General features: G+C 41.0%; 2 protein-coding genes across 5 annotated transcripts; one reads left to right on the forward strand and one right to left on the reverse strand.

Annotated features, from left to right (window-relative positions):
* The first annotated feature begins 1,573 nt into the window (after positions 1 to 1,573).
* Positions 1,574 to 13,608, forward strand: LOC136439817 (eukaryotic translation initiation factor 3 subunit L-like). The gene is made up of 16 exons (XM_066435430.1): positions 1,574 to 1,739; positions 2,581 to 2,638; positions 3,296 to 3,449; positions 3,997 to 4,076; positions 4,555 to 4,616; positions 4,896 to 4,965; positions 5,734 to 5,888; positions 6,524 to 6,614; positions 7,332 to 7,486; positions 8,153 to 8,323; positions 9,495 to 9,628; positions 10,329 to 10,428; positions 11,116 to 11,247; positions 11,916 to 12,047; positions 12,394 to 12,474; positions 12,935 to 13,608. The coding sequence occupies exons 1-16, from the start codon at positions 1,713 to 1,715 to the stop codon at positions 12,971 to 12,973; spliced, it is 1,641 nt and encodes a 546-aa protein (XP_066291527.1). The 5' UTR covers positions 1,574 to 1,712; the 3' UTR covers positions 12,974 to 13,608.
* Positions 13,283 to 25,223, reverse strand: LOC136439816 (uncharacterized). 4 transcript variants are annotated; one of them, XM_066435427.1, is made up of 7 exons: positions 24,889 to 25,218; positions 21,149 to 21,641; positions 20,590 to 20,687; positions 16,627 to 19,559; positions 16,088 to 16,238; positions 14,670 to 15,609; positions 13,283 to 14,345 (listed from the first exon to the last, which is right to left on the reverse strand). In XM_066435427.1, the coding sequence occupies exons 1-7, from the start codon at positions 25,007 to 25,009 to the stop codon at positions 14,192 to 14,194; spliced, it is 4,890 nt and encodes a 1,629-aa protein (XP_066291524.1). In that variant the 5' UTR covers positions 25,010 to 25,218; the 3' UTR covers positions 13,283 to 14,191. The 4 variants fall into 4 exon arrangements, with proteins under 4 accessions (XP_066291524.1, XP_066291523.1, XP_066291526.1 ...); XM_066435426.1 differs by having other exon boundaries at positions 16,606 to 19,559; positions 24,889 to 25,217; XM_066435428.1 differs by having other exon boundaries at positions 14,192 to 14,345; positions 14,948 to 15,609; positions 16,606 to 19,559; positions 24,889 to 25,219.
* Positions 25,224 to 26,251: the final 1,028 nt, after the last annotated feature.

The raw sequence follows: 26,251 nt of genomic DNA on the forward strand, positions 1-26,251 counted from the left end.
CCGCGCGTAACACGACTGCATCCGGCATGTGAGAGCTCTGTCAGGATTTAGCGCCTCACACAGGGCCTAGGGAAGTCTGAACTCTGAACATGTTGTTTGGTAAGGCTAGGGTCTGAATACATTCGCTGAAAATAATTGGGAAAAACAAGTCGTGCGAACAATGGAACCGCGCCATAAGGTATGATGCACAGTGATGAAGATGACTAACCTTCATATCAAGCATTTTAAAAAGTTCATCTGTGTCGGTGTATTCCATGATAAAGGTTGATAGTTAACTTCAACACAAGCAAATGTAGCTCACCTCGAATTTTCAGTCGCTCTTACGTCGACCTTTTTCAGGAGTGATTCAATTACTCTGCACACCACGTAAGAGCGACTTGTGTTGAAGTAAGGGGTCGAATCTTATCAACCTTCAACATTCATTGATTTGTTTACTATCACAATCAACAATTTTATAATGGACTCACGAGAGACTCGACCCAAAATTATCATAGTTAAATATGTTCCGTTTGTTTTATTGCCTACTACTCATGGAATTTTTGTAAGATACAAGGTTGTTCTTTTAACAGCACTTACTGTGTATACAGTGAGATACTGGAAGACGTTTCCAACGATAAATACAAGTAGAAAACTTGCTCTTACGCATTGACGATTGCGCTGCAGTCTATAGACAATCACCAGGTGGCGCACTATATGGTGCTGAAATAAACTCACTCATCTATTTGGTGCCATCATCACGGATCGATGTGCACCCTGGCCAAAAAAAAACACATCTAAAAAAGCCGTCGACAAAAAAGCAAAACAAAAGCACAATCATTATAATTATCGTTCACCATTTAACACCTGAGATCACCTAACGTTAACGTTACATGAGTCGGCTGCGAACGTTTCAGTTACTACTAACTTTAGTAGTACCAATCAAGGAGTTGAAATGGTGGAACTTGATCCTCAACCGCGATTTTGATTTTTAAAGCCTTCATTATTTTACAGGTTTCGGCATACTGAAGTCAGGTTGCCCACCGGGAAACCCGAGTCAAAAGCTAGGTTGCCCATCACTAATCAGGTTGCCCCAGTTCCAAGGCCCTCGCTACCATGATGGCTACTAGTTTCCGTGTATGGCTGTGTCACTGTACCTAACGTTATACGAAACAGGTACAACATGCACGGTGCACACGTCATGAGCTCGAGTGGTAACGTTGAAATGCGTATTTGGTGAGTCGAACAGAGAAAAAAAATGAAACACAGCAACGAACCTTGGTAACGAACGAAACGCTGGAAAAGGACATGCAAATGAGGCAGTGTATTTCAGATGTCAAAAGAAGAGGCAAAACCCACATATCTGCTTGGAGATTAGGCTCCTGGCGTCAGGGATGTGCCATGTTGATGAAAGGGGTCAATAGATTTAAACCTGTTCACGATATCACACGTACTAATAAGGCATCATTACTTGAAAATATAATCCATAGAAGTAGAATATTTCTATCATTGTCAAACTTTTGCTTCAATTCACAGGGAATGCTGCAATTTGATAATAAAAGTGGGGTGACAAAAAGCTACGTATAATCAACGCATGCGCATTGTTCTCCCGTAGTGCAGCAGCACGTTGCACACAGACATCTCAAGAAAAGCACAGAGATTTGCCTTATAAAACAAGTTTAAAAGGATATTTTGGCCATCATAACTCGTGGATTTGAGCCCTGAACATTACCAAGATGTACGGGGGCGAAGATTACCAAGAGGTGAGTTTTTACTTTGACATTATTTCCTAAAAATATGTTACCCTTTTGGCCGCCCCCCTCCCCCATGACATATGCCGGGGGCACGATATATGCTATACTTTATATGAACTTGGAGACCTTATTCTCTTTAGACTTTTAAGAAGCCATATTGCAACTTCAAGTTTGATCCTCATTAAAGAGCCACGGGCAGAGGTTTGATAGCTGAGGCTTATGCCCAAAGCTCCCTTGTACGTCACCAACCGAAAAAAGAATGCAGTCCCTCACGGTTGTGCCAGGGTGGGATAATTTGGAACCTCTGCCATGTGTATCCATAGAATTCGAACCACATGGTGCAAAGCAGCAGGGTGGCCTATGGTTAACGATTGCGCCATTCACAACTCACGCCAGACTATTCATTAGATTTATGATGGCAGGACATCAGGCAACTTAAAATGTTGTCTTCATCATCTTTTGGTTACCCTTAATTTTATAATGAAACCCTCTACAGATTTCAATCAGATATAACTGTACTTAAACGTCATACATTACAACCTCCATGATTAATTTATAAGTTTCCCTCCCCCATGTACACACAGCTTCATCATTATCATCAGTCGACATGCTTTCGCTACGACGGGGTTATACCGCCCCTTACGGGGTGATATACCCTTTCGTTGGCTGTCATACAACACTGGGATGCGCCAGGTCCCCAGTTAAGGAGTGCAGTATACTGGGGGACATTTGGTTGGAAATCTGTTTTGATGTGTCTTTCAGGGTAGCAGAATTATGTACCCAGGTGGAATGATGTTTGTTGATGTTACTAGCATGAGTTACATTTATGATTGAATGTTCTTTGTTCCAGTATGACCAATATGGCCAACACCCGTACGGGCCACCAGAACCGTATGAGCTGCACACAGGTAAAACATGTTTAACTTTGTTTATTTGTATCATATACCTACATGTAGTGAACTGCATTATGGTCGAATCTAAGTCTATACATTTATGAGAACTGTGCATCTTGAAATATTCGTGTTGGTTATATTTTCCCTGTGCGTCTTCACCGTGAAATCGTGACACCGCGAGTACTACCGGTAGTATGTGTTTTCATGCTATAGTACTGTAAATGAATTCAAGTTTGCAGTGATTTGATTTCATTGTAGGGAGAAAATGGAGTGTTCTCAGTGGTTTTTAGTTCACAGTTGAAACAAGTTTGTAGGTGGGCAAAAAACTGAACAAGCATTTTTTGGGGTGGTTTAATTCTAAGTTTGCGGTGAACAGCTGACCATAAAAAACTCCAACTTTAAATCACTGCAAACTTACATACATTTACAGAATTTGAGTAGATTTTTAGTAGGGAACTTGCAAAAGTTTCTAATGCAAAGTTGGATCCCAGCAAGAGTACACAAATATACAGCACCTAAATACAACTACAACAAGCTACCGCACCTACATGTAAATGCAAGGCATTACATTTACAAGCTGACATATTAAATTATACACTTACCAACAGGGCATACACTATACAGATGTCCTATGAACAAGTATGGTTGAAACTTTGATGTTCTGTTGTTTAGGTGACCCCCGTGCTGACCTGGAGTACGAGCGTCAGTACCAACAGGCCCCGCCCGCGTATATCGTACCCGACGTCATCAAACGCTTCATCGAATTCTTCCACAAGTGTGTGACTGATGGGAATGTCTTTGAAATTGGCAACATCTATGAAAACAGGTATACATGTCTGACTAGGGAGAAGTATCCAACAGTACAAACTAGATTTTGATATCAGGGATACCTGAAAAACAGGCTTGTTACCTTAAAGTATGCTTTTCCCTGAATAAATTAACAAACTAGTGCAGCGTACCAAAACACCGGACCTGAACTGGACTTGTAAAAACATTTAGGTTCAAGTCAAGTTCAACAAACCTAACTAAACGTCTGGAAGCAAATTCGGACTTGCATAAAACTATATCTGCTTAATATTCTTATACTTTCGTACAGTGTTAGTTTGTATACAATCATGTAGTATATATTGTAAAACATACAAAGTACATAAGACTGCATGAAAGTTCATCTGTGTTGATACAAGTCATAACATTATATTTTTCACTGTACTTTTTACACAACAAAAAGGTACACATATTTTTGACTGTCAAGGAGTGAACCCACATTTTTAGCAATTTCAAGAGATGACCCAAATCCTTCATTTTTCCACATGTGTACATTTTGTACTTTAGCCACTCAGTTTGTGACTTGCCCTGCCATTCTTGTGTTTCAGCTTCAACAAACTGACGGAGAGGTTCTTCAAGACATCCCCCTGGCCTGAGCCAGAGTACATATCACCTCTTGTCAAAAATGGTAAAACATTCTTTGTTTTTGCTGCCATTTTTGTATGTATGTGTTTGTGTATTTGTTTGTTTGTATGTTTGTAGACAGCATAACTCGAGAAGCTGTGAATGGATCCGTCCATATGATGCTCGACTATGGACCACCTGGCAGCTTTCTATGGTACTGCATTAGAAGTTTTGGATTTTTACATCTCGTGTTCTGGACATGCTATGACCATGATTTTTTAATGTCAGACAGCCCTTTGAATCATAAATAAGTGGTAGAGGTGAAGGCATGATAATGAGGCCCAGGAAGTCTAAGTTTACTATTATATTAAGACCAACTTAATTAATATGATTACTGTTATCAAGTTTACCCTTTTTGAAATAGTCCATCTCTTGTTGGTCTTCCCCTTTGAAGTTTATAAGCGATAGAAGACTTGACTTTATGATAAGACTGTAAGGAGTAGATCTAGCACATTCTTTTTTTTACCATGTATTTTCCACAGACAATGTGTTCCTGATTCTGTACAAGGAACTGTACTTCAGGCATATCTATGCCAAAGTTCAGGTAAGGATTGATTTTAATGTTTCATTTGGGTTGATAAAAAAAGTCTAAAGATAAATCTGAAGTTAATCAAAAGTATATATTTTGATCTAAATGCGTTGTTAGGCTTGTGTAAGCAGATGATGGTGCTCATAAAAATAAATCTAGAAAAGAAGTATTACAGACAAAATATCGGTAAGCTTCTACTTTGGTGTTGACAGAAATGTAATAAAAGGAAGTACAATCTCTGGAATGAAATGCTAGACTGACTTTTACAATAATCTTGATCATTTCTTTCTCCAGGGTGGACCAAACTTGGAGCAGCGGTTCGAATCATACTACAACTACTGTAACCTGTTCAACTACATCCTCAGTAAGTCTTTCTACATTTCCTAATCTGACTCTCCTAACTTGTTGTTTGGTTTACCGTAAATCTGTGAATATTCATTGTATTATTTTCGCAGTGCCTCTCCACTGCATCTATGTGTTTTGGGGCTGCAGTATTGTTTTGACAGTTAATCTAAAACACTAGGAAAATGCCTTGCCACTGTGAAATCAAATCCCCTCGAAAATTTACAGTATGTGACAGTGCTAAAAACACTTCTGGCTAAGGCCACAGCAAGTTGCTTTCATGGATGACATCCTCTGCAAACTCTAAATTTAATGCGAGATGGAAAAAAAAACAAGATAGGTGAGAAAAAAAACAAGATGGCTAAATTTAGACAACATAGACGAATTTAAGGGATAAAACGTAGAAGAATTTAAGGGATAAGACATGGTATCACAGCCAACAAGTCCTTTATTCCTGTATTTAAATAGTGCACACGATGACACTAGTGTATACATAGTAGCTTAATTACTTACCGACTACACTCATGGCTGCCACACAAGGTATTTTCCCATTTTTTGTCATGCTGACCATTGCCAAAGAGGATTGGACCTTTTTTTTTTTCGAAATCAGGTGAAAATCAAGGTACGCATGGATGGCATCCATTAAAATTCACTTGCTGTGGCCTGTTGAACATCAATTTTTTGGTGATGCCCCAGGGGTGGAGCCTTTTCTTTGTAGTACTGTAATTCATTTCCATTTGTTTGTGTTGTGACCATGACTTATGCCTGGAGTCCTGTTCTTGTCCTGCAGACCAGAAGTCTCCGGTTCCGATAGAGCTGCCCAACCAATGGCTGTGGGACATCATTGACGAGTTTATCTACCAGTTCCAGTCCTTCACACACTACCGCAGCAAGCTCAGCAAGAAGGGTGACGACGAGATCATGATCCTCCGCTCCAACCCCAAGGTCAGTACAGTCAAAACCAGGGCTGTCTCCAGCTTTTAACTTTTTTCCATCCCACTCATTGTTTGCAAGCCAATGTGTTGAATTTTTCTTGTTAAATTCGTCATTTTAAGCTTACGAACATTCCCATTTTAAGCTTATGAACATTTTCATCAATTTCATGTCATAAAGTTAAGATTTTGGGACAGACAAGGTAGAATTGTTTTCCGTCCCAACAAGCAAATTTCTGTCCCGGGACGGAGGGACGGGTCCTGGAGACATCCCTGGTCAAAACTGTCTTTTACAGGCTGGCAATATATACCCACTATGCACATGTGACAGTGACATACATACTAGTACAGGAAAGTGAAAATCATTTAGGTCCAAAATACTGAAACATCAATGTACCAGTACCGCACCTGAATAGAATATAACTATGTTATTAAAAATGTGTTATTCCTACGTATACCACAAAGATGAAAATTTACCACTGGAAAAAGATTCAAAAATTGAAGTAGTGTTGAAATCAGCCCATTTTTTTTTGTTTTAGATTCTTTGAAAGCATGGGTTTTCTGCATAAGATATCTGAAGTTTAAAATGCACTCTCCTTAATGTTTATTCATGTTTTGGTCATAACTTGTTTGTTTGCCAACATGTAGATCTGGAACGTACACAGTGTGCTGAACGTGTTACACTCGCTGGTGGACAAGTCCAGCATCAACAGGCAGCTGGAGGTCTTCAGTAGTGGAGGTTGGTATTGCAACAGGGGCTTTCTTGTAGAAAAGTACATGTAGAGCATAAAGGACAAGGGAGTGGAGTAACCAAGTTGTGGGGCTTTTAAGAGTTTGATGTGAAATTGGGTCATTCTATGGAAGACTTGTTTGTTTGTTTCGCATGACTGGTATATAAACTGTTGCAAGACATAACACACCGGTTCTGTACCGTATGTACAAGCTGTGTAAGACCAGACTGTAAGATTTAATTCACTCACACTGGGAAGGACTCCTACTATTTATTTTATGTGGTGGGTGCTTTAACTAAAAAAGTTTAAGCATGCTCAAAGTGTGGCTCTCCTCAAAGACGGGACCTCTGGCTTTATCTCCCATCTAAGAAGATGTCCCTAAGCAAACCTAGGTATTCAATTTACCTGAGTTGAGTTAGGGAATGAATGTTAAGTGCCTTTTGCAAGGGCACAATATTAGGGTCTGCTAGGGATTCCAACCCAGAACCTTTACGGCTTTAGATTCAAAGTCAACCATTCTAACCAGAAGACCACCTTACCAGATGCCTTGGGCCTTACATGTTGATTTCCCACGCAACTATATGTTGCATAGGCCAACATGCCATGCGATTTTGTGGTCTTTCGAGGCTACCGCCATGTCCTTCAGTGTGTTTAATCATTGTTTTTGGTTATATTACCTCAAACGACCTTTGGAATGCTAGATTATATTCCAACTGTTTTAACAGGTGACCCTGACAGTGTAGCTGGTGACTTTGGTCGCCACTCCCTGTACAAGATGCTGGGTTACTTCAGTCTGGTGGGCCTGCTGCGCCTACACTCCCTGCTAGGGGACTACTACCAGGCCATCAGGGTCCTGGAGAACATCGACCTCAACAAACAGGTCAGACAAAGTACTTGTAGAACAGGATTTAACTGGATTTGATTACAATTGCAACAGTGCAATACATGTGAGACACAGGCAGCTATTGCTGGTGTCGTGACCCACACATAATAATACTCGTTTTTACACTTGGGAGGAGTCAGGAAAGTCGTGTAAAGTGCCTTTTCCCAAGTTGATTTATGACATAAAATTACAGACTCTATACCCAAGTTATGATGCATTAAAGCTAAATATGACATTTGATAATTTTTAATGCTCAGTGGCCTAATTTATTAATTCATAAAGGTTGTATGAGATGTGGCAGTGTCTGTGATACTAGGTATTGAGATAAGGTTGATGACTTGAGTTAAAATGTGCGTAGAATGGTGTCATCCTAATACAATAACCGTAAACTCATTTCTTCCACGGAGACTTAATTCTGCAGCAGAATGTTTTTGCAATTGAAACAATTCTGTGGTACAGTAGCAATACAACGCAAATGCATATTTGTGGTGCCATGATCTCGCAGTGAAAAGGTCACTGCAAAAATAAAACCACAGCAAACATTTTCACATTTGCAGTAAGCAACCACTTGTTAGCTGGCCAATGATACTGCAGCTTCACAATCAATTTCAAATGAGGGCTTCTGATTGGCTGTATGCTAATATTCTTACTATTCCCTTTTAGGGTTTGTACTCTAGAGTGCCATCGTGCCAGATCAGCATGTACTACTACGTGGGGTTTGCGTACATGATGATGCGGCGCTACCAGGATGCCATCCGCACCTTCACCAGCATCCTCCTGTACATCCAGCGCACCAAGGCCATGTTCCAACGGCAGAGCTACACTTTTGACATGGTAATCAACCACAACATCAGTATCTGTACACAGTTTAGAGATGGGATAGTTAGAAGAATTACATTGGAATGTATTTTGAAGTAGGTGATATGAACAGACATCACTAATGTTGGGTTAAAGTCTATGCATAACACAAGTGTTTTGATGTGTGTATTTAGAGTCTGGGTTAGTGTAGTCTTACATATATTAACATACATTACGAGCAAATGTTTTCTACTGTGATGATAATTATGAAGACCAGATAGTTCCTGTTTCACACTATTGTAAAAAATGATTTTAAAAATCGCGGAACTGAGGGCATTCTTTGGATAGTTGTGCATACACATGTGTTTTACCAAATTCAGCTGTCTTGTTATGGAAAAGGCTATCTTTGATCCTAATGTTCGCAGTTGGTTCTGTCACAGCCTACTCCAGATTTCTATGACATCAAAATCGTATACGACCGCCTAAGACGAATGTGACCGTGTCGTTAGCAAAGTCACACATGCTTGGACTATTATCTGTCTTTGTCCAGTTCATCTACATTTCTGGTCATAGAAAATAAATTCTTATCTGTGTCATACTGATATCCATATTGTCACTGGTGATGACATAATATTATGTGTTGTGTTGTGTTGTGTTATGTTGTATTGTGTTGTATTGTGATGTGTTGTGTTGTACAAGCTAATGGGTCAAGTTTGGCAAGTGAAGTAAATTGTAATGTGTTGTGTTGTGTTGTGTTGTACAAGCTGATGGATCAAGTTTGGCAAGTGAAGTAAATTGTAATGTGTTGTGTTGTGTTGTACAAGCTAATGGATCAAGTTTGGCAAGTGAAGTAAATTGTAATGTGTTGTGTTGTGTTGTACAAGCTAATGGATCAAGTTTGGCAAGTGAAGTAAATTGTAATGTGTTGTGTTGTGTTGTGTTGTGTTGTACAAGCTAATGGATTAAGTTTGGCAAGTGAAGTAAATTGTAATGTGTTGTGTTGTGTTGTGTTGTACAAGCTAATGGATTAAGTTTGGCAAGTGAAGTAAATTGTAATGTGTTGTGTTGTGTTGTGTTGTGTTGTGTTGTACAAGCTAATGGATTAAGTTTGGCAAGTGAAGTAAATTGTAATGTGTTGTGCTGTGTTGTGTTGTGTTGTACAAGCTACCCAAGCCAGTGATTTTAACCCTGTGTTGTGGTCCTCCAGATTATGAAGCAGAATGAACAGATGTTCAACCTGTTAGCCGTCTGCCTGACCCTGTACCCCATGCGCATCGACGAAAGCGTCCACTCACAGCTGAGAGAGAAGTGTGGAGAGAAAATGATCAGGATGCAGAAAGGGTAGGAGGGATACTTCCATTCTTTCATGCTGAACCCCTTCTTTCTACCCTGACTATGAGTGAAACATTACTGGGAGCATTTGGAACAGCCACTCCAAATATGGCTATGTTGGCTATTCCGAGTTAGCCCCTCTGGAACACACTAAGTTCTCTCATGAGTAATGTATTTGGTATAACACTTTTGAAAACAACAATTATCTTATCGATTATGTCTTGCCTGTAAGAGTTTTTCTCGGTTAGGACCTATTGATTTGATTGTATGGATCACATCATCTGGGAACCCCAAAATTGATGCAAGGGTGTGAAAGAAGAAAAAAAGTCTGGCAAAAAATGTGCCTTTATTTTATAATTATGAAATCTAAGTTCTCAGGAAGAGTGAACAAAACAAACTAAATACACAGAGTATGGTATAACAATTTATAGATTCTTCATTTTTGTTCTGTCTAAACTTCTTTGACTTTGGCATTCTACAACATCAGGATCCATTTTCCGAAACATGTTTTTGCACTTTGCAGCACATATTTTCTCATTTCGCAGCTGCTTTTTACGATTACTATGATTACTACAGTAACAGATGGCAGAAAACTTTTATTGATTTTTTGGGAAACAGACGACAATTGAGGCGTGCGTGGATGTCATCCATATAATCAAATCGTCATGGCCTTACAAGAGATGTAACCTCCCTTTGTTCTTGTTACCAGGGACATGCAGGCCTTTGAGGACAGTTTTTCCTTTGCCTGCCCGAAGTTCCTGTCACCAGTGGTTCCAAACTATGAAGCACCTCCAGCCAACTACCACAAGGTACCAGTGCAGTCATGATATAAATACATGTTCATACACCTTATATTGCTGTGATTTGTATGACATAGTGCATATTAAAATCAATCTTACAATTGTATACCTTTTGGTTTATAGGGTGGTGCTGATTTCTATAGCCCTTGGGCCATACTAGTACTGTTGTGCAAGCAGTACAGCAGGAGCTAGTTCACTGGTAGTGGTGTGTGTTCAACTGTCTGTGTCGACTCGCACACCGGACATACACTCTACCAGTTGCAGCCCTTTGGGCGGGACATTAAGCCGTGGTCCACTGTTCATTGTGCTTATTCGAAAGAACATGTATGATGAACCTGTAAATAAACGTACATAGCATCTGTCTTTGTCACAACCAGTGGAATATTAGCTATTCAGTGGAGTACCCAGACATGTCAGGACATGCACCCAGACGTTGTGCCCTTGGGAAAGGCACTTAACACACATTTCCCATGTCCTAAGCCCAGCAGTAGGGTTTGGGTTGGCGTTAGGAAGGGCATCCAGCCGTAAAAACTCTTGCTACAAAAAAGGACTTGCACTTGATGAGGAGTTCTGGGGCTTCCCCATCCATGTGCAAGCACGTCTAACCCCCAGATGATGGGGAACAAAAGACGTTAAATTGGATAGAGAGAGAGAGAGAGAGTGAGCTAAAGTGGATTGATCTCACTTCCCTTACAGGAGGCGTTCATGGCCCAGCTGAAGGTGTTTATAGATGAAGTACAGCAGCAGATCGCCCTCCCCGTGGTGCGCAGCTACCTCAAACTCTACACCACCATGCCTGTCTCCAAACTGGCTGGTTTCCTCGACATGGTAAGTTCGCTTTACTGCAATACATGTAGTTTTTGCAAGGTTTTGCCTTGTCTGGTGTTCGGCAAAGCCCTTTTGTATATATCTGACAGTGAGTCTGTATTGCATAGCCAGTAGGACGGCCCTTAGGTGAACACACAATTTACCAGCTTTTCAGGCACGCAGTGTGGCAGCATCTGGTTTTGTTACAGGAAACAACCTGTTACACCCAAGATGTGCATTGTAACTCCGGGCATTGTTTGATTGTATCCAATAAGGATGCCCCTTAATGTACTAATGGTGACAATGATATTTCACTCTATGATAGTCGTAGGAAAAAAAGAATTTTTGAAAACTTCAGTCCTTGGTCAGTAACTCTGGTACACATGTATGTATTTGTGGTCATGACTTTCTTTTTTTTCTGAGCTGGTATTAGATACTTAGTCGTGTAATCATTATGCCAATTAAGAGCTGTTAACTTATAAGAAGGAACCTTCTTCCTTTTCTTTGCTATAGAATATTTTAGAAGGTTGTCCATGTTGACTGCTGGGCCTTTGGTAGCTGTGAAAACCAGTTCTTGGGAGAAAGGCACTTCCACAGAGGGATGATTTGTTGAGATGAATACAAATAGTTTCATAAGAGATACAAAATGTATATGCAAGACCGTTCATGACACATGCGGTGTGTTTCAGACTGAAGAGGAGTTCCGTACTCACCTCCTGTGCTTCAAACACAAGATGAGCAACGTGACGTCTTCCAAGGGCACTGGGGGCCTAGATGGGGAGTTTCAGTCTGCATCTGAGGTCGACTTCTTCATCGACAAGGTACTCTTCAAACCCCTTATGTTGAATTGAGTTTTGGTAGTTTTTCTTTTTCAATTTTTTTACAGCCAAAAACGTCAAAACAAAAATTATTGTGTTGGTGGCAGAACTGGCAACAAAACTGATGATCTTGAAATATTTTAAGTAATTTCAAGTTCACAGTTTTTGTGGCCACTTCTCGACCACAAATTTAAAACACCTGTGAACAGGCACCAGCATTTCCATTGCGATGCTGCTAATAGTATTGCTTCAACCAGGAACTGCAAAATACCAGGAAGTCTTGTTTTTACTGTTTGGTAGAATTAAGTTGTTGAGGGCTTAGATTGAATTTACAGTACTTCTGTTTCAGGACATGGTTCACATCGCAGACACGAAGGTTGCCCGCCGTTACGGAGACTTCTTCATCAGGCAGATTCACAAGTTTGAGGAGGTAAATATCTACACTAATAACAGGTGGAAGATATAAAAAGCCACTCATTTATTCTTGAGCCTGGCTCTCGGGTTGGCCCAATTTACTTTTTATGATTTAAAAAAAAAGGTGACAATTATGTAACATTCAGGACGTAACGGTACATGTTTAGGAACCCAAGATTGCTCATACTTTTAAGAAAGTCCTTGTTTTCATAGTTCTTCAGCTTTTATCAAAACAGCGCTAACAACAAGTTATACGGTAACATATATTCATACATGTTCATATTAATGGTAAATCTTTCTAAAAAAAACAGCTCGCAAGGGTGTCATTCACAGAATGCCTGTTTTTATTATTAACATTTTATTTTCAGTAGCAATAATTTACAAAACTATAACTTTCTATATACATGTGTGCAGTTAAGCATAACAGATATCTCACATTGTATTAATTTTAATGTCATGTTTCTTTTCCGTTTTAGATGAAGAGGAGTTTTGGAGAGCTTCAAACCAAGACCTGATCATCTGAAAATTCCAACCCGTAAATTATAGTATTAAGCAATGTTTTCTTGTTTTTGAAAAGATGGCAGTCTTTGCTTTGTTGTGATTTCTCATTGTTTCAGTGTCAACTGTCCAGGATCAAATACTGCTAAAAACTGACTCCTAATACTGCTAAAACGAGTAGGATCTTTCAGTTCAGTTTATATTATGTTAATGGCCACAGCATTACTAACATATGTAATACATAAAATCACATTGGACAATTGGGTAGAAATAGACATTAAAACTATGGATTTGCAGTTACAAAATTAAATATGTACAACAGAGTATCAAAATAGTAGAATTTGTTTATTGCCAGAATGGTTCCATTGAACTTTTAGAAGCACCTTTTGCCACAAGTCATTGGCAAATTGTTTTACCAGTAACAACTGTTACGGTACGGTTTTGTCAGAGCGAGTTTCAGTCTGTGCTAGACATACATATTAAGTACTCATATAGGTACAGACAAATGTACAGGTATGTAATGACATGTTGACATTACCATCGTATCAATGAGATGAGAACATCGCATTTCAACATGTTGAAAATCTCTATCTTCTACTTATGATAAGGCAGGATTAATAAATACTGGCCCAGTCTTTGGTGCTGCAGCAGAGGTTTTTCATTCGTTTGTTCTGAACAAGTGTCATGACTTTTGGGTCGTACAAATTCTTTTATTCATGCTTATGATACAGTGCAGCAGGAAGCTTTTTGTCAATAGTCTTGACGCTCATGGAATGAAGTATAATCAAACCTGTCTTTGGTGACAACTCAAACTCGACTTAGTCACAGTTAGTAAGACAGATTGCCACTATAGACAGGTTTCTTAATGCTTGGGTCAGTATATAGGAAAAATAATCCAAGGGACAACTGCAATAGCCAAGTGATCCTTTTCCAGCAGTAAAATCGATTTGCTGACAAGTCTGCAAACTCAAAATGTCATTTTCAGCACTGAGCAATACTCCTGGTTCTCTCAATGATTTTTAGACATTGGCCCATGTTCCCAGGTCAAAATAAGCTCAAGTCTCTGCCAACTTTTATATTTTTGCAAACTTCTAGCAATAAGCAAAATATGGCCAAAACTTGTCAACTGTGTGCCAGGGCTTATGCAGGGTTTGTCACTAGTACAGGTTTGACTTTGGTGCCACCTGAAAGAAATCAAAATGACTCTTTTTCAACTTCATACCAACAAACCGACATCACCACTCCTGTAGTGGTGCAAGATGATCTGTGTAAATACGGACGTATTTCCCGTTGTCCTCCATCTTGGCGTAGCAGAAGATCTTCTTAGAGGATATGTGGTTGGTTCCCAGTACTCCACACTCCATGATGATGTGGTAGAGTTGGCTGTTCCTAACATGAAAAAAAATTGGCACAAAGGTGTACTTTAGTAAGGCAATATTACATTCTTCTCAAAATCACTAGAACAATAGTTTGAAGTCAGACAGAAAACTGACACAATATGTATGTACATCAAGGAATATATTTTGGTATACAGCTGGCAAACACTGACACCAGCACGTTTACATCTAGCTTGCAATTTTCTAATCATTATTATAACTGTGAAGCCCTATATTTCTTAAAGGCACACTTGTAGTTACAAAATATCAATAGTTTCAACATCATCTGATGTTCCTTTGACAAAGTATTGTGAGTCAATTTGTGACATACATGTACCTGAATGAGAGGTCAAGGGTGGTAGTCTGGTCATAAAGTATCAGCTTTGAATCAGGATTGTATGACTGATACTCAGGACCTGCCTGGATTTTTACAATGAACCGTCTTCTTCCTGTTTTGTCAGGGGGAGTGCCTTGTTTGATGCCCTTTAATTCAGGATTGAAGAGTCTAAAAGTACATACATGTACTTTATAAACTGTGTCTTCAGTGCAGACCCTGAAAGAGTAATCACCCAGGATGATGTTACATATAATCTTGTGTCGTTGCCAGTGTTGTACCTGGCAGTCCTTTGAGCAGTACTGTGCTTTACCACACTTCCCACAGCTCATGGTTTTCTTGTGCTGGTCACCACAGAAGGCACATCCAACTGGGAGGCTTGTTATGGCTGTTGAAGGATGCTGCTGCTTGGTGTCATTTCTTTGACAGACATTTCTGTCAGTGATAACAGGGGGTACTATGTATGGCTCTCCATACTCTTTGGGTATCACGTTTAGCATCTTTCTTGTAACATCCTTGTCGAAGCTTTTTATGATGTATATTGCTGGACCTGTGTGATCTCGGATAACATTTTCATCGATCAGCACTCTTCCAAATTGATTGAACCCGAACCACAAGCCGCCAGCCTTGTTTGAGTGGACCAGGTTCCTACAGATGTTTGCAGAGCTGTGTGTTTTAAGGAAAAGACCCCAGTGCCAGTTGTTGGCAATCTCATTGTCATGAAGGTCTAAGGTACTGGACTCTACTGAGATCCCACTGGCACCATTACGTTCTATCCGATTTGCTTCTATTGTAATAACTGGGCTTTTGAGTGTGATGACACCTTCTGCCAAGTTGTTGTGAATGTGGTTTCCAACTACATGTGTAGTAGATGCACCTGGTCCAATTATGACACCATGCATCCTGTTATTGTGAATGTTGTTCCCAGTAGCTTTTAAAGTTCCTAATTTGTAACGAAGGAAAACAGCATATTACCATAAATTCATTCTGAACAGATTAAGAGTCTGCCGCATTTGTTAATTAATCATTTTACAATTTTGATTTTAAAATATCTTCATAGGATTCAAAGTATTTTACATTGTACTTCAATTGTTCTAATGTTGAAATAATAATTATTATGTTTTACTTGGGAAAGGCACTTAACACAAAATCCCTCACTTCACTCAGGTGTAAATGAGTACCTAGCTTTGTCTAGGGACGTCCCTCGGATAGGACGTTAAATGGAGGTCCCGTGTTTGGGGAGAGCCACACCCCGCGCACGTAAAAGAACCCACCACACCTTTCGAAAAAGAGTAGGGGCATGCCCCGGTGTGCGATGGTCCAAAAACCTACAGTCGGCCGCACATGGGTTCGCCCTTAGTAATAGCCTCTGGCTAGTTGGGTAACCCTGGCAACATGCCGAACCAATAAATATGTTTTACCTCCATTCCTGACTTCCAGTCCAGACTGGATGTGCTTCAACACTTCACAGTTTGTGACCACTGCATGTGATTCTTCTCCTTCCACCAACAGGCCCCCTCCCCCACAGTCTATGATGCTGCAGTGATCCACATACAGAGTACCTCCAAGAACCTATGCGTTAACACAAGCAATGGAAGGTTATATAGCTCTAACCTTTTATTTTTCAAATTCACATTTAACGCATCAAAGCAAAATTTTGATGTTCCAAAAGAGAATACGTTCATAATAGCTATTATTGCAATGTGTCAAAACTACATGTGTTTTGCCATGACAGTGATTGTTAAAAAAATATCTGTCAAAGAGTTACGCATGTCTTGTTTGAATTCATAAAGACAGACTTTTTGTACTTGTCCCTAAGAACAATATATAATAAAGCTTGCAAAATTCAACATTTGTAATGTGAATTAGGTATAGCAATTGTGCAGGCTTTAAAATTGCTCATTGGTCACATAGTAACAGCAAATTAAAAAGCATGTACCTGCAATCCTGCATAACCGACCTGTCCATGTGTCTCCTTGTAAGATCCCGGCGTATTGTTTGTTTCTGCACAAGAAATGTTGGTGCTATTCACACACCCAGGGCCGCCCTGACAGTTTGGGAAATCCTTACAACCTCTCATACCATTGGATGCCTGGCATCTGTACAATGTTGCGATAGAACCATTCTGTACTACCAATGCGTCAGACATCTGTGGAAATTGCAGGTTTTCAAAGTGACAATAAACAGACCTTTGAAACATTGGACTGCAATAGATTCCGTCTTTGCAATTTACAGTAGTATGCCTTTTCACACCCACAATCTGAACATTAGCCACAATGAGTAAAGCATCCAGCGAGTAGTCGCCTTCCTTTAGCAGAATGGTGCAGTCCTGCTTACTGAGCGTAAAAAAACTCAATTCTGTTGCACTAGAAATTTCTTTGACATTCAGGTTGGGAAAGTATTCCTTCATCTGAGAATTTGTCCTCCATGTTGGTTCATGGTGAATAGCTAAGGCAGCAGCAGCTTTTGCTGCACCACTGTAGTGACGGTAGGTGGGGTCTTTCTCAACCAGCTTTGCGAGAGCTAAAGCTCTTCTGCAGTAGGCTTTTCCTGACATGCTGTTCAATTCAATACATTTGTCTGCATCATTCAATGATAGTATGTACTCATCAACTTTGAAGTAACACAGTGAGCGATTGCTGTACAAACGTTCATCAACGTTGTCACCACTGATGTTGATTGCCCTTGTGTAACAAGCAATGGCCTCTGAATACTGTTTCTTCTTGAACAGATCATTGCCCTGTTGACGAAGAGACTCTGGGTCTTCCTTCTTTTCACAATCTTTTAGCTCCTTGACATCTGCTTTAGAATGCACTTTGACGGACATTTCAGCATGAAGCATCTTCTGGTATTCCTCTTTAAGAGGAACTTGTACACTTGTGATGTATGCCATGAAGCTGTCGTTTACTTCTGTGTTAGCAACACACTCCAGTGTTTGGGTTTGTGCCCGGTATGCTTCTGAGTGTTGTTTGTTCAAGCTCAGGAACACGGATGCCTCGTGTGTCACTGCTGCAGCTTCCTTTGCCAGCATCAATCTGGAGAAAACGTCCTTCTGACTGAGTTGTGCAGTCATGTTTCTCCATACTGCACAGGCATGTCGTGCAAGCTTACTCCACAACAAGAGTCTCCCAGAAGATGACTGTTCTTTACTTTGTTGTAAGACGTCTTGGGGACTGCTTGTGTTTGAGAAAGCAAAGTGCAGCATCCGACATGCACTTTGCAGATACTCTACTCTTTCATTATCACCAGAGCAACGGCTGATGATAACCTCTTGAACCAGTCGATGAACAGACCAGGAGTTTTTACCATACCTCTGTAGCAGTGAAAACTGGGTAAGGACTTCAAAAATCTGTTTGGAGCCAAGAGGAGACTCAGCATATTCTGCTAACGGTGACTGACTGACACAGGGATGCCCTTTATTGACCAGTTCAATTGGGATGTCATCAGGATCCAGGTAGGCTGTGATATTCATCATGGCACAGGCAGCTTCTGCCAACTGAGGGTCCTCACATTGTTGGATGTGTTGGAAATTGAGCAGCCACGTTGTGTGTACAGCCATACGGTCCTTGTCTGTGGTGGACGTCATAGCCTTAACTTTACGTCGCTTGAGAAGTTTCAGTCTCTGCCTCTTGTACTGCTTCAAGTAGTCTTCAAAGGCACACTCTAAGACATTGATGTGAGCAGCAGCTTGCTCTAGAGCCAGAGGGAGGCCACCCAGTTCTCTAGCCAGATCTCTCATCCCTGGTTGTTCTTCTTGCTGAGTTCTGTTAACCAAGAAGGCACAGGACTCATCTTCTGACATACTTGTGAGTTCTACACAATTATCCCTCTCAAACCCCATAGTCTCCACCATCTCAACAGCTTCACGGCGGGTTGTTATCAAGATGTGGCCTTTGGAGGTCTGCTTCCAGTGACCCTCCAGTAGTTTTTGCACCTCGGAGGAAACGTCAAATTCATCCATGTTATCCACAATGAGGAGCCATGGCTCTTGCAGGGATGACAGCCATGCTGTCGTTCTGGCAAGGGTGTCATCAAAGTTTGAGCCACCTGTTCCGATGCCAAGTGCAATGTCGTTGAGAGATATCTCGAAAGTCCTGTTGTTCTCTGCTGACATCCAATATATTCCTCCTTGGTAGGTTTCTTGTAATTGCCATGAGTACTCAACGGCTAGGCATGTCTTTCCACAACCCCCTAGACCGCAGATGGCGAGCTTTTTGTGGGAGATGGTGCTTGACTCGAGGATGTTGAATTTTGTATGTAGATCTTTTAGTTCTTTTTGCCGACCAGAAAACCACTTGTTTCGATCAGGAATCTTGAAGAACCCTTCTGCTGATTTTCTTGCTTTGCTGTCATCAGTGATTTGCATTTTTTCCAAAGACTCAGAAATTTCTTGTTGCCATGACTCCAACTTGACTTGTCCCTCTTCAAGTGTCTGTAATCTTTCATCTTGAACTTCTTGCTCTGCGGCTACTGTAGCATTTACATCTGTCTGGCTCTGTTGGAAGTCTGATAGACTTCTATCTATCTCCTCTACTTTCTCCGCCACTGCACTTACTTCTTTTTCAACATTTGCCTCCCTGTCTTCCAGAGAATGTACATGTTCAGCAAGCTGTCCATGATTCTCTTCTAATGTTGTTACACGGCCTTCGATTTCTGTTACATTCTCACCAGTAGTGTTGACATTCCTTCTTAAAGTGGCCTGACCTTCTTCAAACTTTTCCTCTGTTTGAGCCAAGACTTTCTTCACACTTTTAAGTTGTTCTACAAGCTTCTCCACTTCACTGTCACTTGATTTCTTGTACTTGACAAGATTGCTCTGCATGTCAGCCACATCCTGTTGTACCACTCTCAAAAGATCCTTGTCGATGACTTGGCCTAAAATGAGCTGCACTCCTAGAATTTAATTCAAAATAGTCATTTTGATATCATATATCTGTGCAAGTACATCAGGTGTCTAACTAGAGAAAATCCTTTATCTATTCTCCTTTTAGTTAAAAAGTGCTTTTCATGTCATGTCAATTTGTCATATCTGATAACGCTACCAGACCTTTATTTGTTTGTGTACCTATATGTCATATGCTGGCATGGATCAGCTCGCGACTAGGGATGCATTCCTAAACCCAGGTTCAGGTCCGGATTCGAATCCAGTGGTTTAGGTTCAGGTCCGGACCTAATAAGTCCGAACTTGAACCCATGGCATATTTGAATAATGTTATAATGGCATAACACGAGCAACTTGGCTGAAATAAGTTGAAGACTCTTTAACAAAGACTTCTCTCAAAGACACGGCATAACTGCAGATTGAAATAAACTCAAACTTGTCTGGTTTATTCACCTTTAAGTTCTGACACAATAGTGCAAGTGATCTCAGTAAGTGATTGTAAGGTAGTGTAGTCTTAAAACTGATTCACTGGACTTTTGGAACAGTTTAGGGATGTGTACTTAACCTCACATTCAGGTTCAGGTCCGAATCATTGAGTTTAGGTTTTTTTGGACCTGAACCTAAACGTTTTGATGAGTCCGGATTTGAATCAGCGTTATGGTATGCATCCCTACTCCCGACCCTTCTGCCTTGTCTTGGTGGGAGGGTCTGAATATACCCTGGGGTATGTGCAACATTCCTTCTCTGTAACCTCAAATGAGGGGTGGATATTGGATGGTCGCTAAAGGGAGCAACTGTACAACAATTGTTTCAAATGAAAAGTACAAGTGGCAAGGGAATCAATAATATTGGCATGTTGTTACAGAAAGAAATATAATGGTTTGTTCTTTTGCATTCACTTTTGGCAACAAAAGTTGCAGCTGACTGTGGCCAGGGGAAAACAGTCCAGGGAGGCGCAGCAACCTGAGGATGCTGACTCAATGCTTATCATGAAGGGCCCATGCAGATTGCTCGCAACTGTGGAACCCTTCTTAAACTTACCTTTCTGTTCCCAGTCCATCAGGTCCTGCTTGAATTTCTCTTCAGCCGTGCTGGGTAACTTCAGGGATTTCACAAGCTCATGCATCAGCTGGAAACATCTACATGTATTTAGTTTGAAAAAATAGGAAACAAAGAAGAGTAAATACGTGTACATGTAGTATACTTATGACATGTAGAAAATAATGTACTACTTTTATAGGAGGACAACATTTGCAAGCAAATGCAGATAATTTCACCCGCATCTCTTCACCCATGCACAGATACGCAGCTCTAAATTCCTGAGCTAACATCCCTGTTCTTTCAAAATATCTTCAGTTTTGGCTTCCAAATTGATCCTACATGTACTAGTACATTGAGTAGCCTTTAAGTTTAATCCAAATCCTGCAAATATTCAAACATTTTTGCAATATAATTTGCCAATAAGACTAAGAGTGGAAAGGAAGTTTGCAAAAACGTCAAGAGTAAAGTACATTACTTGTGGAAAAGGGGGAGGGATGGTGTTGCATGTGGGTACCCGACGAGTGACAATGGTTTATTGATGCAAAGCATCAGTTCTCACCTTAAGAAGTCTGCTCGTGTCCAGTTACTGATGTCACAGTGTGCCCACTTGTTACGCACTTCACTCCGTACTTTAAGAGCAGCATCCTTCACATCCGGATTGAAGTCTCCCACTTGGCAGATTAAGCCCAACAATGCCGACATGTCGCACGAATCATCAAACCCCGTCATGTGTGCCATGAAGGGCTTTAGGAACAGCTTTGCAAAGTCTACATGATTAGATACCCCATAGTCATACTTGTTCTCTGCGGCTTTGTGTTTGTTGTTGTTGTTGATGTTATGATAGTTAAGTCTGTGTCCCTTATGGCTCTTCATATGATTGGGGAATGTTTGAATATGAATATGACTTTTGGACTTCGCATTACGGTAGGATTTTTGCATAGTTGATTCGACATATTTCCTCAATGGAGGAGTTATGATTCTGTGGAGACAACAGCCCACCACAAGATGTTCCTTCTCAGCCTCTCTTAGGTCAAACGCTGCAGTGTTTCCAGCTGGAAAAAAAAAGAAACCAATTTACTTTGCAGTTTCTTGATTACTCAAAAGTGGAAAGAATTGAAGAAAGACAGCAGCAGCAGAACACAGTGGAGTGAGTGGACTTGACTACTATCACTAACTACACGAAGTACATTAGAGGTTTACTACTTATTTCCTTGGAAACTGCAGTTGTATGTATTTTAGGGATATTGTGATCTTGTAACTACATAAGGCCATGTTGATTTGATAATATGGATGATATCGTTTGGGGACCCCAAAACTGATGAGAGTGTGCGAATAAAAAAAAGCCTACTAGTAGTAAGGCAATTGGCAGGATGATCCTGTCAGCAGTAGAAAAATTGTACTACTGACAGGACGATCCTGTCAACAGTGGAAAAATCTGCACTACTGACAGGATCATCCTAACAGCGGTGCAAATTTTTCTACTGCTGACAGGATGATCTTGTCATCAGTAGTGCAGATTTTTCCACTGCTGACAGGATTTTCCTCTTTTTTTTTTCAAAGAATTATTGGCATATGCTACTGTACTAACGGATATTGGTGTTTCACTGGATGTTTTTACAATTTTAACTGTTCATCTGGGCGTAAACCGATGCTTTGGACGAATTTAGGACGATTATAGAGGTGATTTGTCTCTTATCTTGTCTGTTAACCACCAAATTATAATGCGTTCGAACGTTACATCGAGTACATGTCCAGATAGGCCTACCTAACCTGGAATTCAGTCTAGAATACTATAGATTGTCGTTAGGCCGGGCGTAATAGACCGATCCCAAAGCCACGCCCCCTGTTCGATTTCGAACACCTCCGTCAAAAACAGGGTTTGACGGACCAAACATGGCCGCCGCGGCTAGGTTGAAAATAATGACATTGACGTCGGTCTAGCTTTTGCGGCACTGAAACCCTTTCAGAGCGGGCCAAATAAGAACGCTATGTCTTCTTTGTTGAAGGCTGTATCCACCGGGTAGAGTTGTTTAAGGAGGGGGTAGATGTAGTTGTGGTGAGAGCGTATTGTTTTCGGTCAATGTTAAAGCGGTATGCGACGCATAGCTTTCCCTTGTCGGTGGGCATCAGCGCCCAGCAGCCGATGCACGTGTAAAACAGGGTTCATATATCTGTGACAGGGTTCCCACTGTATTGACTGCATGCATAACAGCTGCATGGCATTTAGTAACTAAGAATTAAAATGCATCCTTTTACTTCCCTGTTCACTTTCACGTTAACCTGAGTTTCACACACCAGTAACGGAAGAAACGAAACTCTGCGCTAGCGGACTTTGTACTAGTCAGCATGTGGTACAAGCTTCCTCTCCTTGAGTGCCCGATCTATTTTCTTTTTAAATTCGTTTTTGTTCTGAGCATGCATTCAACCAATACAGTGGAAAACCTGTCCCAGATATACATACCCTGGCGCCTGCTTTACACGTGCCATTTCTGCCCCGCCAACGCTGTTTTCGACGGAGGTGTTCTGAACAGAACAGGGGGTTCTATGGGTCTTCTATTCGTTCGATATGGTGTTTGACAGGATCGGTCTATAGGTCGGGGGCTCTACGGGGTGAAAGGCATTTTCCACTGCCGGGATTATCTTTGGCACCCGGTAGTAGTTAGCCGTGTGGTAGTTTGTCACAATGGTCCTGTGTAAAACTCCTACCGCGCGCTAGAGATTATCACTGCAGAAGAAAGTCCCTTCAGCCCCGAAGAGAGCCTGGCTAATCCACGGTAGACTGGATGCCAAGTTACTGCAACCATAGCCGTGGCGACATCAGATTGAGAACCCTACATATACAAGCAACACAAGTCGCTACTCCCACCCGAGCTTTCTAGATTCTAATCTACGCTGAACTTAGCCATGAGGAAATTTAGATTTTCAAAATGATCCTGTCAGAGGTAGAAAATTTCCGCTGCTGACAGGCAGTGGAAAAATCTGCACTGCTGACAGGATGATCCTGTCAGCAGTAGAAATAATTGCACTGCTGACAGGATGATCCTGTCCTGATCAGTAAGCCACTTCCTAAAAAGCAAAACACTGGGTACACCAAAATATAGATTCTTCATTTTTGTTTTTTCAAAACTTTTTCTTTGACTTTGAAAATGACTTTGGCATTCTATGACAGTAGTGTCCGTTTTCCTAAATATGTTATTTGCAATTTACAGCATGTAACGTTATATTTTCCTTTTGCAGCTGCTTTTTAGTTTACGATTGACAGTATGGCCTAAACTTTTTTTGGGGGAAACGGACAAAAATTGATGCACGCACGGGTGTCATCCATATTATGAATTTAAGATGAGATATTTTAGGGTTTGTCGAGATGTGTAATGTAATCAAACGCCTGGTGAGGTGAGGCAAGACTGTGCTATTAAGCTGCTAAAAGCCGAATTTCAAAATTACAAGAGAGTGGAGCATCATATAATTACTTGCCTGAAAATCAGTGCCATAACATTGGACGGGGCTAGGTAACCTGCAAACATCGGCCAATCCATATCCCATAATCCAGACATAATTTGGGGCCCTCTAGCAACTTTCTTTCGAACCTGCAGGGACAATTTAGTTGCAGACGTAGGGGGTTCTTCTGAATTCAGCGTAAAGCGATTTCGGGAACCCCCTATGCTGACCCTCTACTGACAGGATGATCCTGTCAAGTGTCAACAGTGGACAAAATTGCAGGGTTGTGGCTACTGTCAGGATGATCCTGTATGCAGTAGAAATTTTTGCACTGCATACAGGATCATCCTGTCAGCAGTAGAAAAATCTGCACTGCTGTCAGGATCATCCTGTATGCAGCATATGTAACATATGCTAGCTTCTGATTGGTTGCGAAAATGCATTTAAAAAAAGCTAAGGACGATCCTGACAGCAGTGCAAAAATTTGCAAGTTGCATACAGGACAATCCTGCCAGCAGTACAAAAATTTGCACTGCATACAGGACGATCCTGTATGCAGTGCAAATTTTTGTACTGCTGGCAGGATCATCCTGTATGCAGTGCAAATTTTTGCACTGCTGGCAGGATCGTCCTGCCATTTAAGCCTTAGGCAAATTGCAGTGTTCTGTCACAACACAACAGGATCACCCTGTCAACATAACAAAACGTTTTCCACTGTTAACACTTAACAGGATCATCCTGCCAACAATGCAAATTTTTCCATGTTGACAGGATCATCGAGCAGCTGTCAAAATGGCCTGACTTCCTTCACAGAAAATATAACTTGGCGAAGGTATGGGGTCGTGGAACTCTTATTCTTACCTTGATCGCTGTTGTTGACGACAACTGCCCTTGGCTGGATGGGCACAGTAAGATCAGACAATTGCATGGACAAATTTGAAGAATTTTGACGACCAGATTTGGGTGGACGGGAGACCGCCATATTACGAGTTTGATAGACGTTTATACAACCTAACGAGGCACTTGAATACTGTCATATCACATGTCGACATTAGCTGAGGAGGTAAAAAGGTAGCAGGTATTCGTAGCGAGGTCAAACACATGTACACCAGGGCAAAATGAAAAACACTGTGAAGACCAAACTTTCGGCATGGTGCTTTCGGGTCAAAGTCCCGAAACTACTTATCACGCCCACATATTACATAATTTTGCCGCAAAACGGGAGTGTCGCTAGTTTACGACGTACGAGTAAAAACAAGTGGCTGTGTTGATGATAAGTTAGAAAGTTAAAATCCTCCCACACCATTATTACCTTCGTCGACGAAATGGTTTCGTCGACAAGGTTATTCGACGGTGCTTGTTGATGTATAGGGCGGTGCCCATCTCCGTTTCATAGCCCTGGGCCACACTGTGGTGCAATCACTGTAGCAGGGGGCTAGTCCACTGGCAGTGAAGTGTGTTTAACCAAGGAGGTTGTTTCAGAAGTATGTTCCATTTTTATAAAGTCTTTGGTATGACTCAATCAATGCGCCTCCGTTGTCCAGAGGTGTCCTACCTGGGGCTTGAACCCCAGTCCTGTGTTGATGATCCTGTCAATAAAAGAATCCTGTCAATAACTGATGTTTGCACTTTTAACAGGAGCATCATGTCATATATTTTATCTGCAAGAATTCCGAACATTAAGCAGTAAATGTATAATTCCACGCTAGAGCAGCCTGACAACTCCGTTTTGCACGACCTATCTAGCGACGACTTGCGGTTTTAGTCAAAATTGCATAGCTGCAATCGTGGGATTACCACCGTTATATTTTATGAATTTTATGATTATCATATCAGAAATTTAGTATATCTGGTAGTTATGTTCTACTAGTGGCAGCAAGTTTGAACTAAAGTGAACACTAAAAACCGGGAGCGGTGCAAGCAGCTAGCCGGGTGTGCTATCATAAGACATATAAGGTCACTGAAGTAACTGTGGGAAACTGTAGTGTAGGCCAACAATAAGACTGTACCCCGCACTTATCCCCTTCTGTCTACGTACTGTACACGACGCAGAACAACCAGAGACGCCAAAATGCCTCTTCATTGAACGTGCGAAGTAGGATAATGGACTACTTGTTGCTGTGGTCACATTGAATTTCTGCTTCACACGAAACTGATAAGAATAGCTTAGTAGTATTGTTTATATAGGCACCCGCTGGTACGTTACATACAAACAAATGGCACG

Source organism: Branchiostoma lanceolatum, chromosome 8, assembly GCF_035083965.1.
Source record: "Branchiostoma lanceolatum isolate klBraLanc5 chromosome 8, klBraLanc5.hap2, whole genome shotgun sequence".
NCBI lineage: Eukaryota > Metazoa > Chordata > Leptocardii > Amphioxiformes > Branchiostomatidae > Branchiostoma > Branchiostoma lanceolatum.